Below are 18,890 nucleotides of genomic sequence, written 5' to 3' on the forward strand. Positions count from 1 at the left end.
AAGCAAGCTTCCAGAAGATTGGAATGGAAATGGTGCTACACCAAACTGGAAGTCTTCCGATTAGCTTGGAAAGACAGTACCATGCAGCTTTGAAGAGCCCTCACTGCTGCTCGATTATCCTATTTTTCAAAATTAATTGAGGAGAATAAGAACAATCTAACATTTATTTTTGATACTGTCGCAAAGCCAACTAAAAAGCAGTATTCCCCAAGAGAGGATGGCTTTCACAGCAGTGATAAATTCATTAACTTCTTTGACGAAAAGATCATGATCATTAGAAAGCAAATTACGGACTCCTCTTTAAATCTGCGTATTTCTCAAAAGCTCAGTTGTCCTGAGTCTGCACAACACTGCCAGGACCTAGGATCAAGGGAGACACTCAAGTTTTTAAATATTATATCTCGACACATTGATGAAAACAGTCATGGCCTCTAAACCTTCAAGCTACATACTGGACCATATTCCAACTAAACTACTGAAAGAGCTGCTTCCTGTGCTTGGCCCTCCTATGTTGAACATAATAAACGCCTCGGTCTCCACCTGATGTGTACCAAACTCACTAAAAGTGGCAGTAATAGTCTCTCTTGAAAAAGCCAAAGCCAAAACTATCAGCCTGTATCGAATCTCCCATTTTCTCTCAAAATGTTTTGAAAAAGCTATTGCGCAGCAACTCACTGCCTTCCTGAAGACAATCGATGTATACGAAACTCTTCAGTCTGGTTTTAGACAACATCATAGCACAGAGACTGTACTTGTGAAGGTGGTAATTACCTTTTAATGGCGTCAGACCAAGGCTCTGCATCTGTCCTCGTGCTCCTAGACCTTAGTTTAGCTTTTTATACCATTGATCACCACAATCTTTTGGAGAGATTGGAAACCCAAATTGGTCTACACAAACAATTTCTGGCCTGGTTTAGATCTTATCTGTCTAAAAAATATCAGTTTGTCTCTGTGTATGGTGTGTCCTCTGACAAATCAACTGTAAATTTCGGTATTTCTCAAGGTTCCGTTTTTGGACCACTATTGTTTTCACTATATATTTTACCTCTTGGTGATGTCATTCGGAAACATAATGTTAACTTTCCCCGCTATGTGGACGATACACAGCTGTACATTTCGATGAAACATGGTGAAGCCCCGAAATTGCCATCCCTGGAAACCTGTGTTTCAGACTAAAGGAAGTTGATGGCGGCAAATGTTATACTTTTAAACTTGGACAAAACAGAGATGCTAGTTCTAGGTCCCAAGAAACAATAAGATCTTCTGTTGGATCTGACCATTAACCTTGAAGGTTATACAGTTGTCTCAAATAAAACTGTGTAGAACCTCGGTATTACTCTTCGATCATATTACTCCAGTGCTAGCCTCTCAGTCCACCGGGCTTACTGTTACGGCTAGGGCTGATTTCAAGGTTTTACTGCCAACCTACAAAGCATTACATGCGCTTGCTCCTACCTATCTCTTCGATTTGGTCTTGCCGTAAACACCTACACGTAAGTTACGGTCACAAGACGCAGGCCTCCTTATTGTCCCTAGAATTTCTAAGCAAACAGCTGGAGGCAGGGCTTTCTCCTATAGAGCTCCATTTTATGGAATGGTCTGCCTATCCATATGAGAGACTCAGACTCGGTCTCGACCTTTAAATCTTTATTGAAGACTAATCTCTTCAGTAGGTCCTATGATTGAGTAGTCTGGCCCAGGGGTGTGAAGGTGAATGGAAAGGCACTGGAGCGACAAACTGCCCTTGCTGTCTCTGCCTGGCCAGTTCCCCTCTCTCCACTGGGATTCTCTACCTCTAACCCTATTACGGGGGCTGAGTCACTGGCCAGTATTTATGCTGCAGTAGTTTGTGTCGGGGGCTAGGGTCAATTTGTTATATCTGGAGTACTTCTCCTGTCCTATTCGGTGTCCTGTGTGAATTTAAGTGTGCTCTCTCTAATTCTATCTTTCTTTCTCTCTCTCAGAGGACCTGAGCCCTAGGACCATGCCTCAGGACTACCTAACATGATGACTCCTTGCTGTCCCCAGTCCACCTGGCCGTGCTGCTGCTCCAGTTTCAACTGTTCTGCCTCATTATTATTGGACCATGCTGGTCATTTATGAATATTTGAACATCTTGGCCATGTTCTGTTATAATCTCCACCCGGCACAGCCAGAAGAGGACTGGCCACCCCACATAGCCTGGTTCCTCTCTAGGTTTCTTCCTAGGTTTTGGCCTTTCTAGAGAGTTTTTCCTAGCCACTGTGCTTCTACACCTGCATTGCTTGCTGTTTGGGGTTTTAGGCTGGGTTTCTGTACAGCACTTTGAGATATCAGCTGATGTATAAAGGGCTATATAAATACATTTGATTTGATTTGCTTACTCATGCTTTTCATTGCCGTCCCAAGGAGGAGTGCATCACTTGAGTGGGTTGAGTCACTTAAGTGATCTTCCTGTCTGGGTTGGCGCTCACCTCAGGTTCGTGTCGTGAGGAAGATCTTCATGGCCTATACTCGGCCTTGTCTCAGGGTAGTAGGTTGGTGGTTTGGAGATATCCCTCTAGTGGTGTGGGGGCTGTGCTTTGCAAAGTGGGTGGGGTTATATACTGCCTAGTTGGCCCTGTCCGGGGGTATCGTTGGACAGGGCCACAGTGTCTCCCTGACCCTTCCTGTCTCAGCCTCCAGTATTTATGCTGCAATAGTTTGTGTCGGGGGGCTAGTATCAGTCTATCAGTTTCTCCTGTCTTATCCAGTGTCCTGTGTGAATTTATGTATGCTCCCTCTAACTCTCTCTCTCTTTCTCTCTTCTGTCAGAGGACCTGAGCCGTAGGACCATGCCTCAGGTCTACCTGGCCGATTACTCCTTGCTGTCCCCAGTCCACCTGGTCGTGCTGCTGCTCCAGTTTCAACTGTTCTGCCTGCGGCTATGGAACCCTGACCTGTTCACCGGACGTGCTACCTTGTCCCGGACCTGCTGTTTTCCGTCTCTCTCACTCTACCGCACCTGCTGTCTCTAACTCTGAATGATCGGCTATGAAAAGCCAACTGATATTACCTCTTGAGGTGCTGACCTGTTGCACCCTCTACAACCACTGTGATTATTATTATTTGACCCTGCTGGTCATCTATGAACGTTTGCACATCTTAGCCATGTACTGTTAATAATCTCCACCCGGCACAGCCAGAAGAGGACTGCCGACACCTCAGAGCCTGGTTCTTCTCTAGGTTTCTTCCTAGGTTCCTGCCTTTCTAGGAAGTTTTTCCTAGCCACCGTGCTTCTACATCTGCATTGCTTGCTGTTTGCGGTTTTAGGCTGGGCTTCTGTATAGCACTTTGTGACATCGGCTGAAGTAAAAAGGGCTTCATAAATACATTTGATTGGTGGAACTTATTGGCTCAAACGCATTGGGAAGGAAAGAAATTCCACAGATTAACTTTTAACAAGGCACACCTGTTAATTGAAATGTATTCCAGGTGACTACCTCATCAAGCTGGTAGAGCGAATGCTAAGAGTGTACAAAGCTGTCATCAAGGCAAAGGGAGGCTACTTTGAAGAATCTCAAATATAATTTATATTTTGAATTGTTTAACAATATATGATTCCATATGTGTTACTTCATAGTTCTGATGTCTTCACTATTATTCTAAAATGTATAAAGTGTGTGTGTGTGTGTGTGTGTGTGTGTGTGTGTGTGTGTGTGTGTGTGTGTGTGTGTGTGTGTGTGTGTGTGTGTGTGTGTGTGTGTCTGTGTCTGTGTCTGTGTCTGTGTCTGTGTGTGTGTGTGTGTGTGTGTGTGTGTGTGTGTGTGTGTGTGTGTGTGTGTGTGTGTGTGTGTGTGTGTGTGTGTGTGTGTGTGTGTGTGTGTGTGTATATATATGTTTGTTTTATGGGCCAGTTACCCGGATCTCGATTAGACTTAAACATACTACTAAAAAGCATGCTTAAAAGAGAATTACCATTGAAAGTACTTTTTAGCCTAATACTTGATCTGTGTCAGGGACAACAGCCTTTGATATATCAGTATATGCTAAATTTATACATGTCAAAATCAACTAATTTCGGTGGAAAAATTTGTGATAGGTATGATTTTGCACTGGAGAGTTCACTTAAATGCAGAATTTTCTTTGTTAAGAATAAATGCAGAAAACCTTGAAGAGTTTCACTACAACATAATTTGTTCTAAACAAGGCTTCTTAAAAAAATACCCTCGAAATAATTTAATAGCCTCCCGAGTGGCACCGCTCGCAATGTGCTAGAATTACTTTTAAAAATTAATTTACAAGTCATCTGCATTTTAAGAAACAGGAATTTCATGTAAATGATCCAAGGTGAGTGGATAAATATATTTTTTGACATGTAGCTAGATCAAAAATAACAAAATGTTCATCCTCTACGCTAAATCATCAATGGTTCAGATGCTGTATAGATAATGATCTTGAACTGTATTTTGCACAGGTGAAACAACACCTTATCACATCATAACCACATCAACGGTCGATAATGAATGCACTAACTCAATTAGTTCCAATCCAAATTGGAATCTGTAGAGCACATTGAGTGTACACACCTGAGTGTGTCTGTTCGGCAATGAATAAACATCCTCAGGGACTTGTGGAGGCTAAATGGGACAGTGAGCTCAGCTCTCTGTAGAGACACTGTAAATGGTCGCTGGGTAGCGGAGGGTTAGCCTTTAGCACCATGAAATTCTGTAATGGAGAGAGATTGAGCGCTCATTCAGAAGCATCAATTTAGAGCAGCCACTGCACTTTACCACTGATCTGGACGTGATATGAATGTTCCCATCGCAATGAATGTTTTAGCTGTCAAGGTAATGTTACTGAGTCTGCCACAGATAAAGGGAAACACATGTTATTGAGTTCTTTAGGGAAACCCAGGCAAGGTAGGGAACAATATTTGCTTCTGTTGTTGTGGTAGGTTCAGTGTACTTATAGCTGATTAGGGCATGTAGGGTTTAAAAAAGCAAATGAGGCCCTGCCCATTCTTTTACATTTACATTTACATTTAAGTCATTTAGCAGATGCTCTTATCCAGAGCGACTTACAAATTGGTGCATTCACCTTATGACATCCAGTGGAACAGCCACTTTACAATAGTGCATCTAAATATTTTAAGGGGGGTGAGAAGGATTACTTTATCCTATCCTAGGTATTCCTTAAAGAGGTGGGGTTTCAGGTGTCTCCGGAAGGTGGTGATTGACTCCGCTGTCCTGGCGTCGTGAGGGAGTTTGTTTCACCATTGGGGAGCCAGAGCAGTGAACAGTTTTGACTGGGCTGAGCGGGAACTGTACTTCCTCAGTGGTAGGGAGGCGAGCAGGCCAGAGGTGGATGAACGCAGTGCCCTTATTTGGGTGTAGGGCCTGATCAGAGCCTGGAGGTACTGAGGTGCCGTTCCCCTCACAGCTCCGTAGGCAAGCACCATGGTCTTGTAGCGGATGCGAGCTTCAACTGGAAGCCAGTGGAGAGAGCGGAGGAGCGGGGTGACGTGAGAGAACTTGGGAAGGTTGAACACTAGACGGGCTGCGGCGTTCTGGATGAGTTGTAGGGGTTTAATGGCACAGGCAGGGAGCCCAGCCAACAGCGAGTTGCAGTAATCTAGACGGGAGATGACAAGTGCCTGGATTAGGACCTGCGCCGCTTCCTGTGTGAGGCAGGGTCGTACTCTGCGGATGTTGTAGAGCATGAACCTACAGGAACGGGCCACCGCCTTGATGTTAGTTGAGAACGACAGGGTGTTGTCCAGGATCACGCCAAGGTTCTTAGCGCTCTGGGAGGAGGACACAATGGAGTTGTCAACCGTGATGGCGAGATCATGGAACGGGCAGTCCTTCCCCGGGAGGAAGAGCAGCTCCGTCTTGCCGAAGTTCAGCTTGAGGTTTTAACAACAGTATACCCATTGTTTGCTACACTCAATAGTTGAATAGCCAAATCAAATCAAAGTTTATTTGTCACGTGCGCCGAATACAACAGGTGTAGACCTTACAGTGAAATGCGTATTTAACAACAGTGCAATTTTTAAGCAAAGAATTGGTATTAGGTAAACAATAGATAAGTAAAGAAATCAAAAACTGTAAAATGACAGTGAAAATAACTGTAGCGAGGCTATATACAGGTGGTACCGGTACATGGTCAATGTGCGGGGGTTAGTCAGGCTAATTGAGGTAATCTGTATATATGAGGTAATATGTACATGTAAACAACCACGATTGACGTTAGTAGGGTTTGTGGTGGTTTTGCATGTATCGATGGAAATGTGTGGTCAGTTTGTATGGTCAAAGAACAGAGAATAGCAGTTGAATGCGGTCGTACCTCTAGACCGGAGTCCAGCACACAGAGTTTGGAGCACTGCTTCTTGGCTTCAATGAGCACATTGAACATGGGGCATATCGACAACGGCACCCGGAAGTCTGTTGACTTGCTGGCCTTCTGCATCTTGGAGTCGAAAGCCGCTTTCGTTCTTTGGGTAAAAAATATAGTTTAATTTAGGTTTTATGATATGGTTCATTCCTAGGTGGCTATGGAAAACACTGTTCAGAACTCTATCACTAACTTCAGGGGCAGACTGGCCATCTGGCATTTCGCTCCATTTTTTGTCTTGACAAAAAAATGGGCTGGTGTTTGGGGCCTCCAGGGAAAAAATGTGCCGGTGTGTTAGAAATGCCAGGGTGGATTTCTGGTCCCAGTCCGCCCCTGACTAACATTCTCCTCAGTAATATCTCAATTATAAACCAGGAATGCCGTGTTAAAAAACAGGGTGGGTAAACGCTGAACCCCAACCCATCCCAGGTGGTGACCGTCTCCTGCCATCTGACCTTTTGACACAGGCCTCCATCATGTTGCTGGCCATGAGCTTCAGCCTCTGCTCCAGATGTTTAGCAAACTCAGGCTCGGGCCAGTGCAGGTCCAGGACAAACATCTGGAGGGCATCCAACTTCCAGAAGAGGTCCTCGGAGGTCTCCGAGCCGTTACTAGGGGTTTGGGTGGGAAGAAGCCAAAATAACAAAATCAGAGTAGAAATACTTTGTCTTCTTCTCAGACATGGAATACATGGGAGAAAACATCCAATACCCCCCCAAAATTGTAACACACAGACACACAAACAATTAAAAAGATCTGCAGTGTGCATTCACAGACACAAACTGTGATCTATTCACAGCTTTAATTACACCTCTACACAATTTTCCCTACATTGGTGTTCAGCCTCCAGATATAAAGGAGTGAATAACACAGTCCTTAGAATGGCATTTAGCCCTTAGAATGGCATTTAGCCCTTAGAATGGCATGTCTGCTGTGGTAGAAGTAGTTAAGTAAAAAATAATTAAGAGTACAAAGTAATTTTTTTGCGGTACTTTACGATTCATAATTTTGACAATGTTTACCTTTCTTCACTATATTCGTAAAGAAATAGTGTACTTTTTACTCCATACATTTTCCCTGACAAGTTCTTGTTACATTTTGAATGCTTAGCAGGACAGGAACATGGTCCAATTCACACACTAACCAAGAGAACATCCATGGTCATCCCTACTGCCTTTGATCTGGTGGAATTACTAAACACAAATGTTTCATTTGTAAATGGTGTCTGAGTATTGGAGTGTGCCCCTGGCTATCCATAAATAAAAACAAGACAAGAAATGGTACTGGTTTGCTTAATATAAGGTTTTGGAAATGATTTATACTTTTACTTCTGATATTTAAGTATATTATAGCAATTACATTTACTTTTTATACTTAAGTATATTTAAAACCAAATACTTTCAAACTTGTACTCAAGTAGTATATTACTGTATAACTTTCACTTTTACTTGAGTCATTTTCTATAAAAAGGTATGTTTACTTTTACTGAAGTATGACAATTGGGTACTTTTTCCCACCACTACATGTCTGGATGCATGAAGAAATAGGTAAACACTTCAATTGAAATGCCAATGTTCTGTCAGTTGTCAATAAACATTATCAAATGAAGACTGAGTTACACTGAGTCCAGGGCTTTGTGTAAGAGGTCTTTAAAGGGATACGTTGGGATTTTGGCAATGAAGTTCTTTATCTACTACCTTAGAGTCAGATGAACTCCTGGATGCCATTTTATGTCTCTGTGTGAAGGAAGTTAGAGGTAATTTCGCAAGCCAATCCTAACTAGCCTTAGTGCAATGACTGGAAGTCTAGAGTATCTAATAGCATGCTAGCAGATACCACATTACTTAGCACTTGCGCTAACGCTAGGTAGCAACTTCCTTCAAACTGCACGCAGAGACATAAAAATTGTACCTATGAGTTCATCTGACTTCTGACTCTTAGTAGAAAAAGGGCTTCTAGGCCTCCCGGGTGGCGCAGTGGTTAAGGGCGCTGTACTGCAGCACCAGCTGTGCCACCAGAGACCCTGGGTTTGTGCCCAGGCTCCGTCACAACCGGCCGTGACCGGGAGGACCGTGGGGCGACGCACAATTGGCCTAGCGTCGTCCGGGTTAGGGAGAGCTTGGCCGGTAGAGATATCCTTGTCTCATCGCACACCAGCAACTCCTGTGGCGGGCCGGGCGCAGTGCGCGCTAACCAAGGTTGCCAGGTGCACGGTGTTTCCTCCGACACATTGGTGTGGCTGGCTTCCGGGTTGGATGTGCGCTGTGTTAAGAAGCAGTGCGGCCGGTTGGGTTGTGTATCGGATGTCGCATGACTTTCAACCTTTGTCTCTCCCGAGCACGTACTGGAGTTGTAGTGATGAGACAAGATAGGAGCTACTAAAAACAATTGGATACCATGAAATTGGGGAGAAAAATTGGGTAAAACCTAATTGAGAGTGAAAATAAGGAAGCCTGTACAGAATACAAATATTATAAAACATGCATCCTGTTTGTAACAAGGCATTAAATCAATACTGCAAAAAAATGTCAAAGCAATTCAAATTCAAGAAAAAATTTTAAAAGAAAAAAAAAAGAAAAAGGGCTTCTTTGCCCAAATCCTGAAGTATTCCTTTAAGTGAAGTGCTGATGTTTTCTTGCATTACTGCTCAGTACCTGAACACATTCAACAATTAACATGGTCCACAGTTAACATGTCACAGTTACAGTGCCTTCAGAAAAGATTTACATCCTTGACTTGTGACACATTTTCTTGTGTTACAGCCTGAATTTAAAATGGATTAAATGTAGATTTTTTTACTCTGGTCTACACGCAATACCCCATAATGTCAAAATGGAATTAATCTTTTAGACATTTTTACTAATGAATTAAGAATGAAAAGCTGAAATGTCATGAGCCAATAAGTATTCAAAGCCTTTGTTATGGTAAGCCTAAATCAGTTCATGAGTAAACATTTGCATGGACTCAATCTGTATGCAATAATAGTGTATACCATTTTTTTTTAATGACTACCTCATCTCTGTACCCCACACGTACAATTATCTGTAAGGTCCCTCAGTGAATTTCAAACACAGGCTCAATCACAATGACCAGGGAGGTTTTCCAATTTTTTATTTATCCATTATTTTACCAGGTAAGTTGACTCATTTACAGCAATGACCTGGGGAATAGTTACAGGGGAGAGGAGGGGGATGAATGAGCCAATTGTAAACTGCCTCGCAAAGGGCACCGATGGCAAAAAAATATCCCTTTGAGCATGGTGAAGTTATTAATTACACTACGGATAGTGTCTCAATTTTCCCCAGTTACTGCAAAGATACAGGCATCCTTCCTAACTCAGTTGCCGGACAGGAAGGAAACCCGCTCAAGGATTTCACAATGAGGCCAATGGTGACTTTAAGCAGTTACAGAGTTTAATGGCTGTCATAGCAGAAACCTGAGGATAGATCTACAACATTGTAGTTAGTCCACAATACTAACCTAAGAGTGAAAATAAGGAAGCCTGTACAGAATACAAATATTCTAAAACATGCATCCTGTTTGCAATACTGCAAAAAATATGTCAAAGCAATTAACTTTTTGTCCTGAATACAAATTGTTATGTTTGGGGACAATCCAATACAACACATTACAGAGTACCATCCTCCATATTTTCAAGCATAGTGGTGGCTGCATCATGTTACGGGTACGCTTGTAATCGTTAAGGACTGGGGAGTTTTTCAGGACAAGATCCTAGAGGAAAACCTGGTTCAGTCTGCTTTCCACCAACCACTGGGAGATTAATTCACCTTTCAGCAGTACAATAACCTAAAACACAGGGCCAAATCTACATTGGAGTTTCTTACCAAAAAGACAGCGAATGTTCCTGAGTGGCCGAGTTACAGTGTTGACTTAAAGGAAAGTCAATACTGTCTAGCAATAATCAACAACCAATTTGACCGAGCTTGAAGAATTTTGAAAATAATAAAAGGCAAATTTTGCACAATCCAGGTGTGGAAAAACTTGCCCAGAAAGACTTACAGCTGTAATGGCAGCCAAAGGTGATTCTACAAAGTATCGACTCCGGGGTGTGAATACTTATGTAAATGAGATAAAGTATTTCTGTATTTAATTTTCAATACATTTGCAAAAATGTCTAAAAACATGTTTTCACTTTGTCATTATGGGGTATTATGTGTGGATGGGTGAGATAAAACAAAATATATTACCCATTTTGAACTACCGGCTGTAAAACAGCTAAATGTAGTCAACCAACAAAATGTGGAATAAGTCAAGGGGTATGAATAGTTTCTGAAGGCATGACATGTTCCTAAGATAGTTAACATGCCTCTTAACATGCCTCATAATTACTAAACACACCCAACAGTTCCTTATCTCATACGGCTGTCAGGCAGACTGTGACTAAGGAGACTCTAAGCTCACAGACAGATGGGTCTCCATCGCCACCTTCTCCCCGGTGTCTACCAGAGGTTACACGGAAACACATGGCAACCGGTGGCAGCAACCAGCATCCAAGTGTACAGCGAACCGGAGAGAGCGAGGTAGAGAGTGGGGGGTGGGTGAAGCGCATTCACTTCCTCACTTTTCTCACTTTGCCTTTAAAAGACTGTTACATTCACAAGTGGTGCGCGGGAATAAATAGTTTGGGCAAAATCCGTGTTGCAATTAAACGCTCGCTCATATCCCCCCCTCAGGACTAATTAGGAGCTCTCTTCTCCGAGCGTCCCCTCTCCCAGGGGAATGGAACAATCCCCCACGCCCGTCTGTGCTCGCTAACGAAGTGCCAGGTTTTTTTTTATCTCAAGCAAGAAAGGGGAGGTGGTGGGTGGGGGTGTCCCGTAGGGGGGACATGGAGAGTGTGTGAGAAGCCTTTCCCAAACATCACAACTCAGCCTCCCTCCAGAGATGGGCACCCCTCGGGTGGCCCCATTACTGCCACTGTTTCTACGGGGCCCTCAGAAGCCACGTTGTTGAGTCTTCACTGTTCACTCAAATATCATCTGGTGGTCATACCAATGACTATACAACTCACTAGTTATTGATCAAATGCTATATGTTGTTTTACAACCACAAACACAGGAAAATGACTCCTGGAAGTCCATCTAAATTACGTTTCATAATCTTGCTTGCGGGGGATCATGTCTGCTCAATTATGACAATTGCTTGAGGAGAAAAGGGTCACTTGACAAGTTCTAAAAATGGTTTCATAAGAGTCACAAAGACCAGCACTGAGGTTTTCAAAAAACATATTCACTTAAATCCGTAAAATGGCTAAGCCTTCATACAAAATATCAGGTAAATTAATTCCTTGCAAGCTGAAATAAAAAAGAAAGGATACAATTTCTCATTCAACATTCATTAGGCATGTTAAACTCCACATTTCAGTCCTGGTTGAGCTGTGAATTGACAAGCACACCTTAAGATCATAGTTAAAGGAGGCAAAAACAGGTATCTCTTTGATACTCTCCATGTACAATAAAATATATATGCATACACAAATAAAAATACCTGAAATATGATTGGATGTGGGAACAAAAACATGTCATACATATTCCAAAACCGTTCCTGAAGAAGGAGGCAGAGGCTCCACAACCACAACATACATTTCACAATAGAGATGATGCTGTGCCACAGAAAAGAGCCATGCTGGGGAACAATGCGCCACAGAAGACAACCATTCTCACAAGACAACCATGCTTTTATCTTGGTATTACAGAAGGTATCAGTTTGAGGTCATCAAAAGGGGGCAACCAGTCCCAGGAAAATGTGAGTAGTGATGACAAAAGCCACCTGGATTGCACAGCTAAAAGGATCAGTGGTAGACAACAACAAATGATTTTACTATAAACTTTTTCGAGCTGATCTTTCCTCCCGCCTTCTCTCAGATCTTTCACATAAAAAATAAAAAAAATGTAATAAACTAGTTCAATGCTTAATTGCACATCATTGGCAAAGGAAAGTAACACAATTGAAAGTTGTTTTCTTGAATCGGATACGTTTGACAAATGGCACAACAACCACAGCACAGTCCATGCCACATCGCCCCATTAGGTCTCGCGGTAGCCCATACACACGTGCTGTCACACAGCGGGCCCATCCAGGAGGGTGCTGAGAACCTGGGCATCTGTGGGAGACGGACTTTGGGCAGAGGCACGCTCGGTAGGTTGTTGGCTATTGTCCTGAAAAGAAATCAATGCCAAACCAAACCAAACAACGACAAAAAAAGATACGACAGAGACAAAAGACAACAGAGTGTTGATTTTTCACCTCCATCTGGTGATAGCATGATTTAGTGCCTTGTCGGTGGACGTGATCTAGCCTACACTCATGGAAAATAAGGTGTTACTTAGAACCATAAAGTGTTCTTCAATTGTCCCCATAGAAGAACCCGCTAAAAATAACTCCAAGTGTAAAAGCCTATCTCTTAGATATAGAGCTTTAAATAGCCAAACAGAATGCAACAGATGACAACAGGGGGCATTTTTCAGTATCGACATTTTGGTTTGCCGCCTTAGATTCCAATAGCAGAGTGTTACCATATTTCTTACACTTATTCCAGTCATTTCAGATCTGGGTGCCTAGAGCCATGAAGGGGTAGGTTGCTCGGGAGAAGGGAACTTACTTGACGGACTGCCAGGTTTCCTGCTCGAAGCCGCGGTGGATGGACTGGGCGATGGAAGACTCCATAAGGTCTATGTAGCGCACCACCAGCGGGATGAACAGGTCCTGCAGGTGCTTGTGGAACATGCCATTGCACAGGTGAGCTGGGCGGGAATGAGGAAGGAAGGAATTCAAAGCTTAAGGTCGTGAATTTGGACATTTGGACATCTTTATACAGTTCTCGTCCTTGATAAGCTAAATTGCTGTCCTTCCCTCCCGCAGTCCATGTTATGACATTTGCATACAAATTCCATCTTCACACGTCCTGATGTGCAAAGGAAGTAGGAGAAAAGAGAGGAGGAAAGAGACAACAAAGAGTGACACAGAAAGACAGAGGAAGACACACACAGAGAAAAAGAGACAAATAGAAAATGAGAGACAAATAGAAAAAGAGAGAGAGAGAGAGACAAAGAAAGAGAGCGTAGGCCTCCTGCTGGTCTCTCAGGGCTTCATTAGTCCTAATTCCCCATCACTCTGTTCCTTCATGATTAACACTAGCCTTTTTACCCTCCTGAGAGACCACGGCTCCTCTCCCAACAAGTTCCCATCCCGCAACACATGCAGACACTAAAGTGAGCATTTAGTTAATCCTTAGAATACGTGGATATTAAGACCTGGTGTGACAAATTAAATATGTTTTGTTCACGCTACAAAACAATCATTCAAATGTGGCATTACAAACAACTAACGCTTCAATTCGGAATATCACGTACAGTATTTGTTCATTTATCAGACGATATCAACATAGCCTCTTTTCAGCTTTGTGTGTGTTGAAAAAACGTTTTTTTACTCACATATCTCAAAGCATCTATCAATATTGAGAAGGTGGACATCCTGAAGGAGGTAGGAAACTGTCAAATCCTAAAAGGCAGACTTGACCATGCAGGTCTATAGCTAAGCAACTAAGAAAAATAGTTTAATTTTAATTTTATCCTAACAATATCATCAGGTTTGACATTTTCATCCATTTTACCTGATTTAATTGCCACCTAGATCCTATCACTTAAGAGATCATTATCAAAAACAGGGGGCCTCATTTGCATTAATAGTCAAAACGATCATTTTCTTTTGTCTAGATTTTGTTCAACCTATATTCTCATTACCTTACTCTTCAAATCAAATAATTGTTATGACAGTTGGAATAATTGCAAGATTAATGGAGAAAGTTAATAACAGAAAATGAATGAAAAAAACAAAACAATAATGATCTTTGCCTATGCCTCACATAATGAGAGTTTTATTTTGAACATTACTGCCCTTGAGCTGTCTGTCTGCTCTGTGTGAGGCTTGCATAGACAATGTAAAACAACACTTCAGATGTAGCCAACTCTCAGCTGGCAATGAAACAAAGGCTCAGAGCAAAGAGTGAATCCGGGAGAAGAGAGAAGAAGAAAACTGAAGTATGAGAGAGAGAGAGAGAGAGAGAGAGAGAGAGAGAGAGAGAGAGAGAGAGAGAGTTTGATAGTCCACAAGCAAGGGCAAACACCTGGATGCCAGTGACATTGGCCGTGCACAAAATCGTCCTTGCTTACTACTTACTAAAATGACATACTCATCGTACTACATACTATTTAGAAAGTACTGTTTAGTATAAATGTATGCAGTAAGCAACAAATATAAACATACTAGACTCATGCATACTTAGAATGCATCCTCTAAATCGCAATTTCGTTATTTTGTGCAAATTTTGTTCATTTTGGTAGAGCCCATTCTCTAAGCTGATAATCAGCTGTTGTCAAAGACATGTGGGTCTGAAAAGATGCTTCTCTTCCTCCATAGTGTGCAGTGAAATCTACTAGATGAAAAACCAAAATGAGTATGACATTCTGACATTTAAATAATACTACATTTTCAAAATGTCACATTCTAAGAAATTTTATATTTTCACAATACCAATCAGCATAAAATGTAGAAACCAATTACGGGTTTTCGGACACAGACACCGACTTCACACATGGTGGTTGGTGGGTAGCAGGTGAAATCAAAACAAAATGAGATTAATGTTTCGGTCTATAACCTTTTATCAGAGTACCCTTTGTTTGTTTACGAGCTATGTTCAAAGTACATTTACAAAAAGGGGAAAACTAAACATTTCTGTTTCCATTGACCAAATAACTCAAAATGGAGGACAGCCTGGTAAGACAGGTGCCTCAAACCGTGCTAATGCTCTCCTGTCTGTGTGACACGGCTCCTCGCATTACAGGAAGTGAAAGGTGGTCTTCAGCTGACAGATGGCGTAAGGTCAGCGCCACACCAGGCCGCTGACTTTACAATTGTGTTCTGACATCAGGCCCTAGCCTTTCTGCACATTACCTCACTGATGCTGATGTTAATTATTGTGTTGCCGACGCAGAAGTGCAGGAGCTTTAAGCACAGTTAACCTCTTCTTCTAACGAGTCTTGTTTTCTGCAGCACTGCTGGTGTTAATTAGTGCTCTTAGTAGTGCGTACATTCACTGTGAAGTATGGGACGTGCTCTTGAAGACAGCTCAGGACAGGGAGGGGCTGTAGTCCGTGCTTTAAATACGGACAAGCACAAAACGGAGGGTCAGGGGACAAGACAAGGGAGGAGGTGGGGGAGGGGGCAACAAAAATTAGAGGGAACAGTATAAGGAAGGGACGCACGCCACTCACGGTTACTGAACTGGAAGTTGAACTGTGCTCATGAACCAGTGATGTGTTGTAGGCTACGCTTTAAATCAGTAGTGGGAAGCGAAGCAGAGGGTCAGAGGTGGAAGAAGAGGGGCACAGGGAGAACGGCGAACTCACGGTCACATCGCAGGAAGTTGTTAAGCAGCTGGAATAAGGGGAAGCTATCCCATGAGTCAACGGGCTGGACTTGCAGAACACCATCCATGTCGACGGTGTAGAGAGACATGAACGTTTCTGCGTGCTCCGCCATCATCTCCGGCCACCATAAAATGGCCTAGAAAAGAGAAGGAAGGAGTAAGAGCAGGGTGGAAAAGGCAGAGAGAGAGGACAAAAAGAAAGAAAGGAAGAAAGAAAGAAAGAAAAAGAGGGAGAAGGTGAAATAAGGAAAAAAAAAAAATTTAAATGAAAAAGCACAAGTCTTCATAAACCACTATCTCCAGTTTACACGAGAGGCTCTGGTGAAGAATAGATAGACATAAAATGTAAAACGACACAATCAGAGGAAGATGGAAAAAGTGACAGATGGATGGCGAGAAGACTGCTCTGAAAAAGAAAATGCCATGTGCAAATCAAAGCAATCTAATGAATAGAACCAACAGAGAAACAGCCAAATGGGTGATGGGTAGCATAAAGAGAGGACCTTGAGCTCACAATGGACTCCAACACTGAGGAAGAGATGCGAGCAGCATCATGACATCAGCCCAGGAGTAAGCTGCAATAGTACTCTACCCCAATAAAGATAAATTGCATATTGGTAATTACATTCTGCTTACATATTAAGCTTTAATCTCCAAGCTGAGGCCATAAAAAGTTATTAAAAAGGCACAGACAGACATAATGCGTTTTTTAAACTGCAATCAAATCAAAATCAAATCCAATTTTATTGGTCACATACATATTTAGCAGATGTTATTGCAGGTGTAGCGAAATGCTTGTGTTCCTAGCACCAACAGTGCAGTACTATATAACAATTTACAACAATACACAAATCTAAAAGTAAATGATGGAATAAAGAAATATAGAAATATTAGGATGGCGTGTCATTGACAAACATACAATATATTCACTACATATGAAATGTAAACATTATTAATGTGACTAGTATTCCATTATTAAAGTGACCAGTGATTCCATGTCCATGTATATATGGCAGCAGCCTTTAAGGTGCAGGGTTGAGTAACCGGGTGGTAGCCAGCTAGTGATGGCTATTTAACATTCTGATGGCGTTCAGATGGAAGCTGTTTTTCAGTCTCTCGGTCCCAGCTTTGATGCACCTGTACTGACCTCGTCTTCTGGATGGTAAGCGGGGTGAACAGGCCATGGCTCGGGTGGTTCATGTCCTTGATGATTTTTGTTGGCCTTCCTGTGACATCGGGTGCTGTAGGTGTCCTGGGGGGCAGGCGGTGTGGCCCCAACCGCACCACCCTCTGGAGAGCCCTGCGGGGCAGTGCAGTTTCCGTACCAGGCGGTGATAAAGCCCGACAGGATGCTCTCAATTGTGCATCTGTAAAAGTTGAGTGTGAGGGTCTTAGGGGCAGAGTCTAATTTCTTCAGCCTCCTGAGGTTGAAGAGGAGCTGTTGCGCCTTCTTTGCCACTCTGTCTGTGTGGGTGGACCATTTCAGATTGTCAGTGATGTGTACGCCAAGGAACTTGAAGCTTTTATTTGAATCTTTTTTACTGGAGTTGGGGTGGTGGTTTGAAAGGATGATTTAAGTAAACCTTGAGCTTATTGCAGTTAGGTGGTCACGCAGACAAAACTTTCTAGCCAAACTGGACAGGGGTTAGCCCATTATGAACTGTCAATAAATACTAACTAGTAATATGCTAGCAGTTGGTGCCTGGTTCAAGACGGGCTTGCTTATAAACTTTTTGGTTGTTACATAATACAAATACAATAGAAATGTAATAAAAAAGTATTCTAACTAAGCTACGACAGTCAATATCATTGGTGGTAACTAGGCTATCATCAGTACAACTATACTTTATTTACTTTTAAAGTGACATTTTTTAAACAAATAAAATGTCAAATTACAATAACAAATAAACATAGGACATCATTACATGCATATTTTCTTCTTAAGACACATAAAATAACATTAAAGTAAAGCAAATAAACAAAAATAAGAAATACAAATCACTACAGTTTAAAAAGATAAAGTACCTCAAATAAAATAAACATAAAAAGGTCAGGCTCCACATTTGTATAAAACTAGGATGTAAGAATACATAGTTGTTTCCCGTTATTGACTAATTCTAGAGATTTAATAAAATATTTGATTTCAAGTCAAAAATGTATTGCATTTGGGGACAGATTTCAAATATGAGTTTTTCCACCATTCATTTTTCCCATAGGGAATTCTAGAAACACTTCAAACAAGGGCCGCGTTTCATGTAGGCCCACGCTGGTACAACCCCCCCAGACAACCGTGTACATCTGTTCAAGACAAGGTAACTTCCATCAATATACTCGCCTGTACTCACCCCCCCCCCAAAAAAAAACACTCTATTTAGCTGATAATATGGCTATCATAAAGAACTAGAAATGCTATGATGATCTGGACGTGACGGCAGAATCGAGGCAAAGTTGTTGTCTGTAGCTTGTGAGGTGTGGAAACACTTGGTTGCTTATGAATTTTGTCTTGCTGCTTTTTGTTCTATGTTGCTCTGTCTGTATGCTACATCTTGCTTGTCCTGTGTTTCTCTGTCTGTATGCTATGTCTAGCTTGTCCTATGTTGCTCTGCGTGTGCTCACTGCTCAATGATTGTCTATATTGTAATTGTTTTTAATAACCTGCCCAGGGATTGTGGTTGAAAATTAGCCGGCTGGCTAAAAGCGCCACTTTTACTGAAACGTTGATTAATGTGCACTGTCCCTGTAAAAAATAAAATAAACTCAAAGGTAAGAATCTCTGGATTAACTATCTAATGTTAGCTAAATGCAGTAATGCCTAAATTGGCAACATTTCTTTAAATGGACAATTATGTGAACTGTCTTGTGCAAGTTTTAAATTGACACAATACCTGTTAGAGAAGGTATCAGCGAGAGATGACGTGCAGGAGCTTGCAGGGATTTGTAGTTTTGTACGATGTCTACTTTGATGCAACGTTTGTATTCTCTGAGAGTAAATAGAGCCGAACATACTGACAAAAGTCAGCTATCTTACATAAAAGTAGCTTCTCCCAGTTCGATGCAGTCAAGACAGGTACTAGTATGTAATCCTATT

At 42.0% G+C, this 18,890-nt stretch overlaps 1 protein-coding gene across 1 annotated transcript in view; it reads right to left on the reverse strand.

The window, feature by feature from the left end:
* LOC124039020 (calcium-dependent secretion activator 2-like) overlaps positions 1-18,890 on the reverse strand; it is a 247,437-nt gene that overhangs the window by 44,783 nt on the left and 183,764 nt on the right. Inside the window, exons 18-21 of the mRNA XM_046354908.1 lie at positions 15,783-15,939; positions 12,977-13,118; positions 6,810-6,965; positions 6,307-6,454 (exon numbers count right to left, since the gene is read on the reverse strand). Coding sequence (XP_046210864.1) covers positions 6,307-6,454; positions 6,810-6,965; positions 12,977-13,118; positions 15,783-15,939 — 603 coding nt within the window. The remainder of the gene's footprint in view (positions 1-6,306; positions 6,455-6,809; positions 6,966-12,976; positions 13,119-15,782; positions 15,940-18,890) is intronic.

This window comes from Oncorhynchus gorbuscha, linkage group LG01 (assembly GCF_021184085.1).
Source record: "Oncorhynchus gorbuscha isolate QuinsamMale2020 ecotype Even-year linkage group LG01, OgorEven_v1.0, whole genome shotgun sequence".
Lineage (NCBI taxonomy): Eukaryota > Metazoa > Chordata > Actinopteri > Salmoniformes > Salmonidae > Oncorhynchus > Oncorhynchus gorbuscha.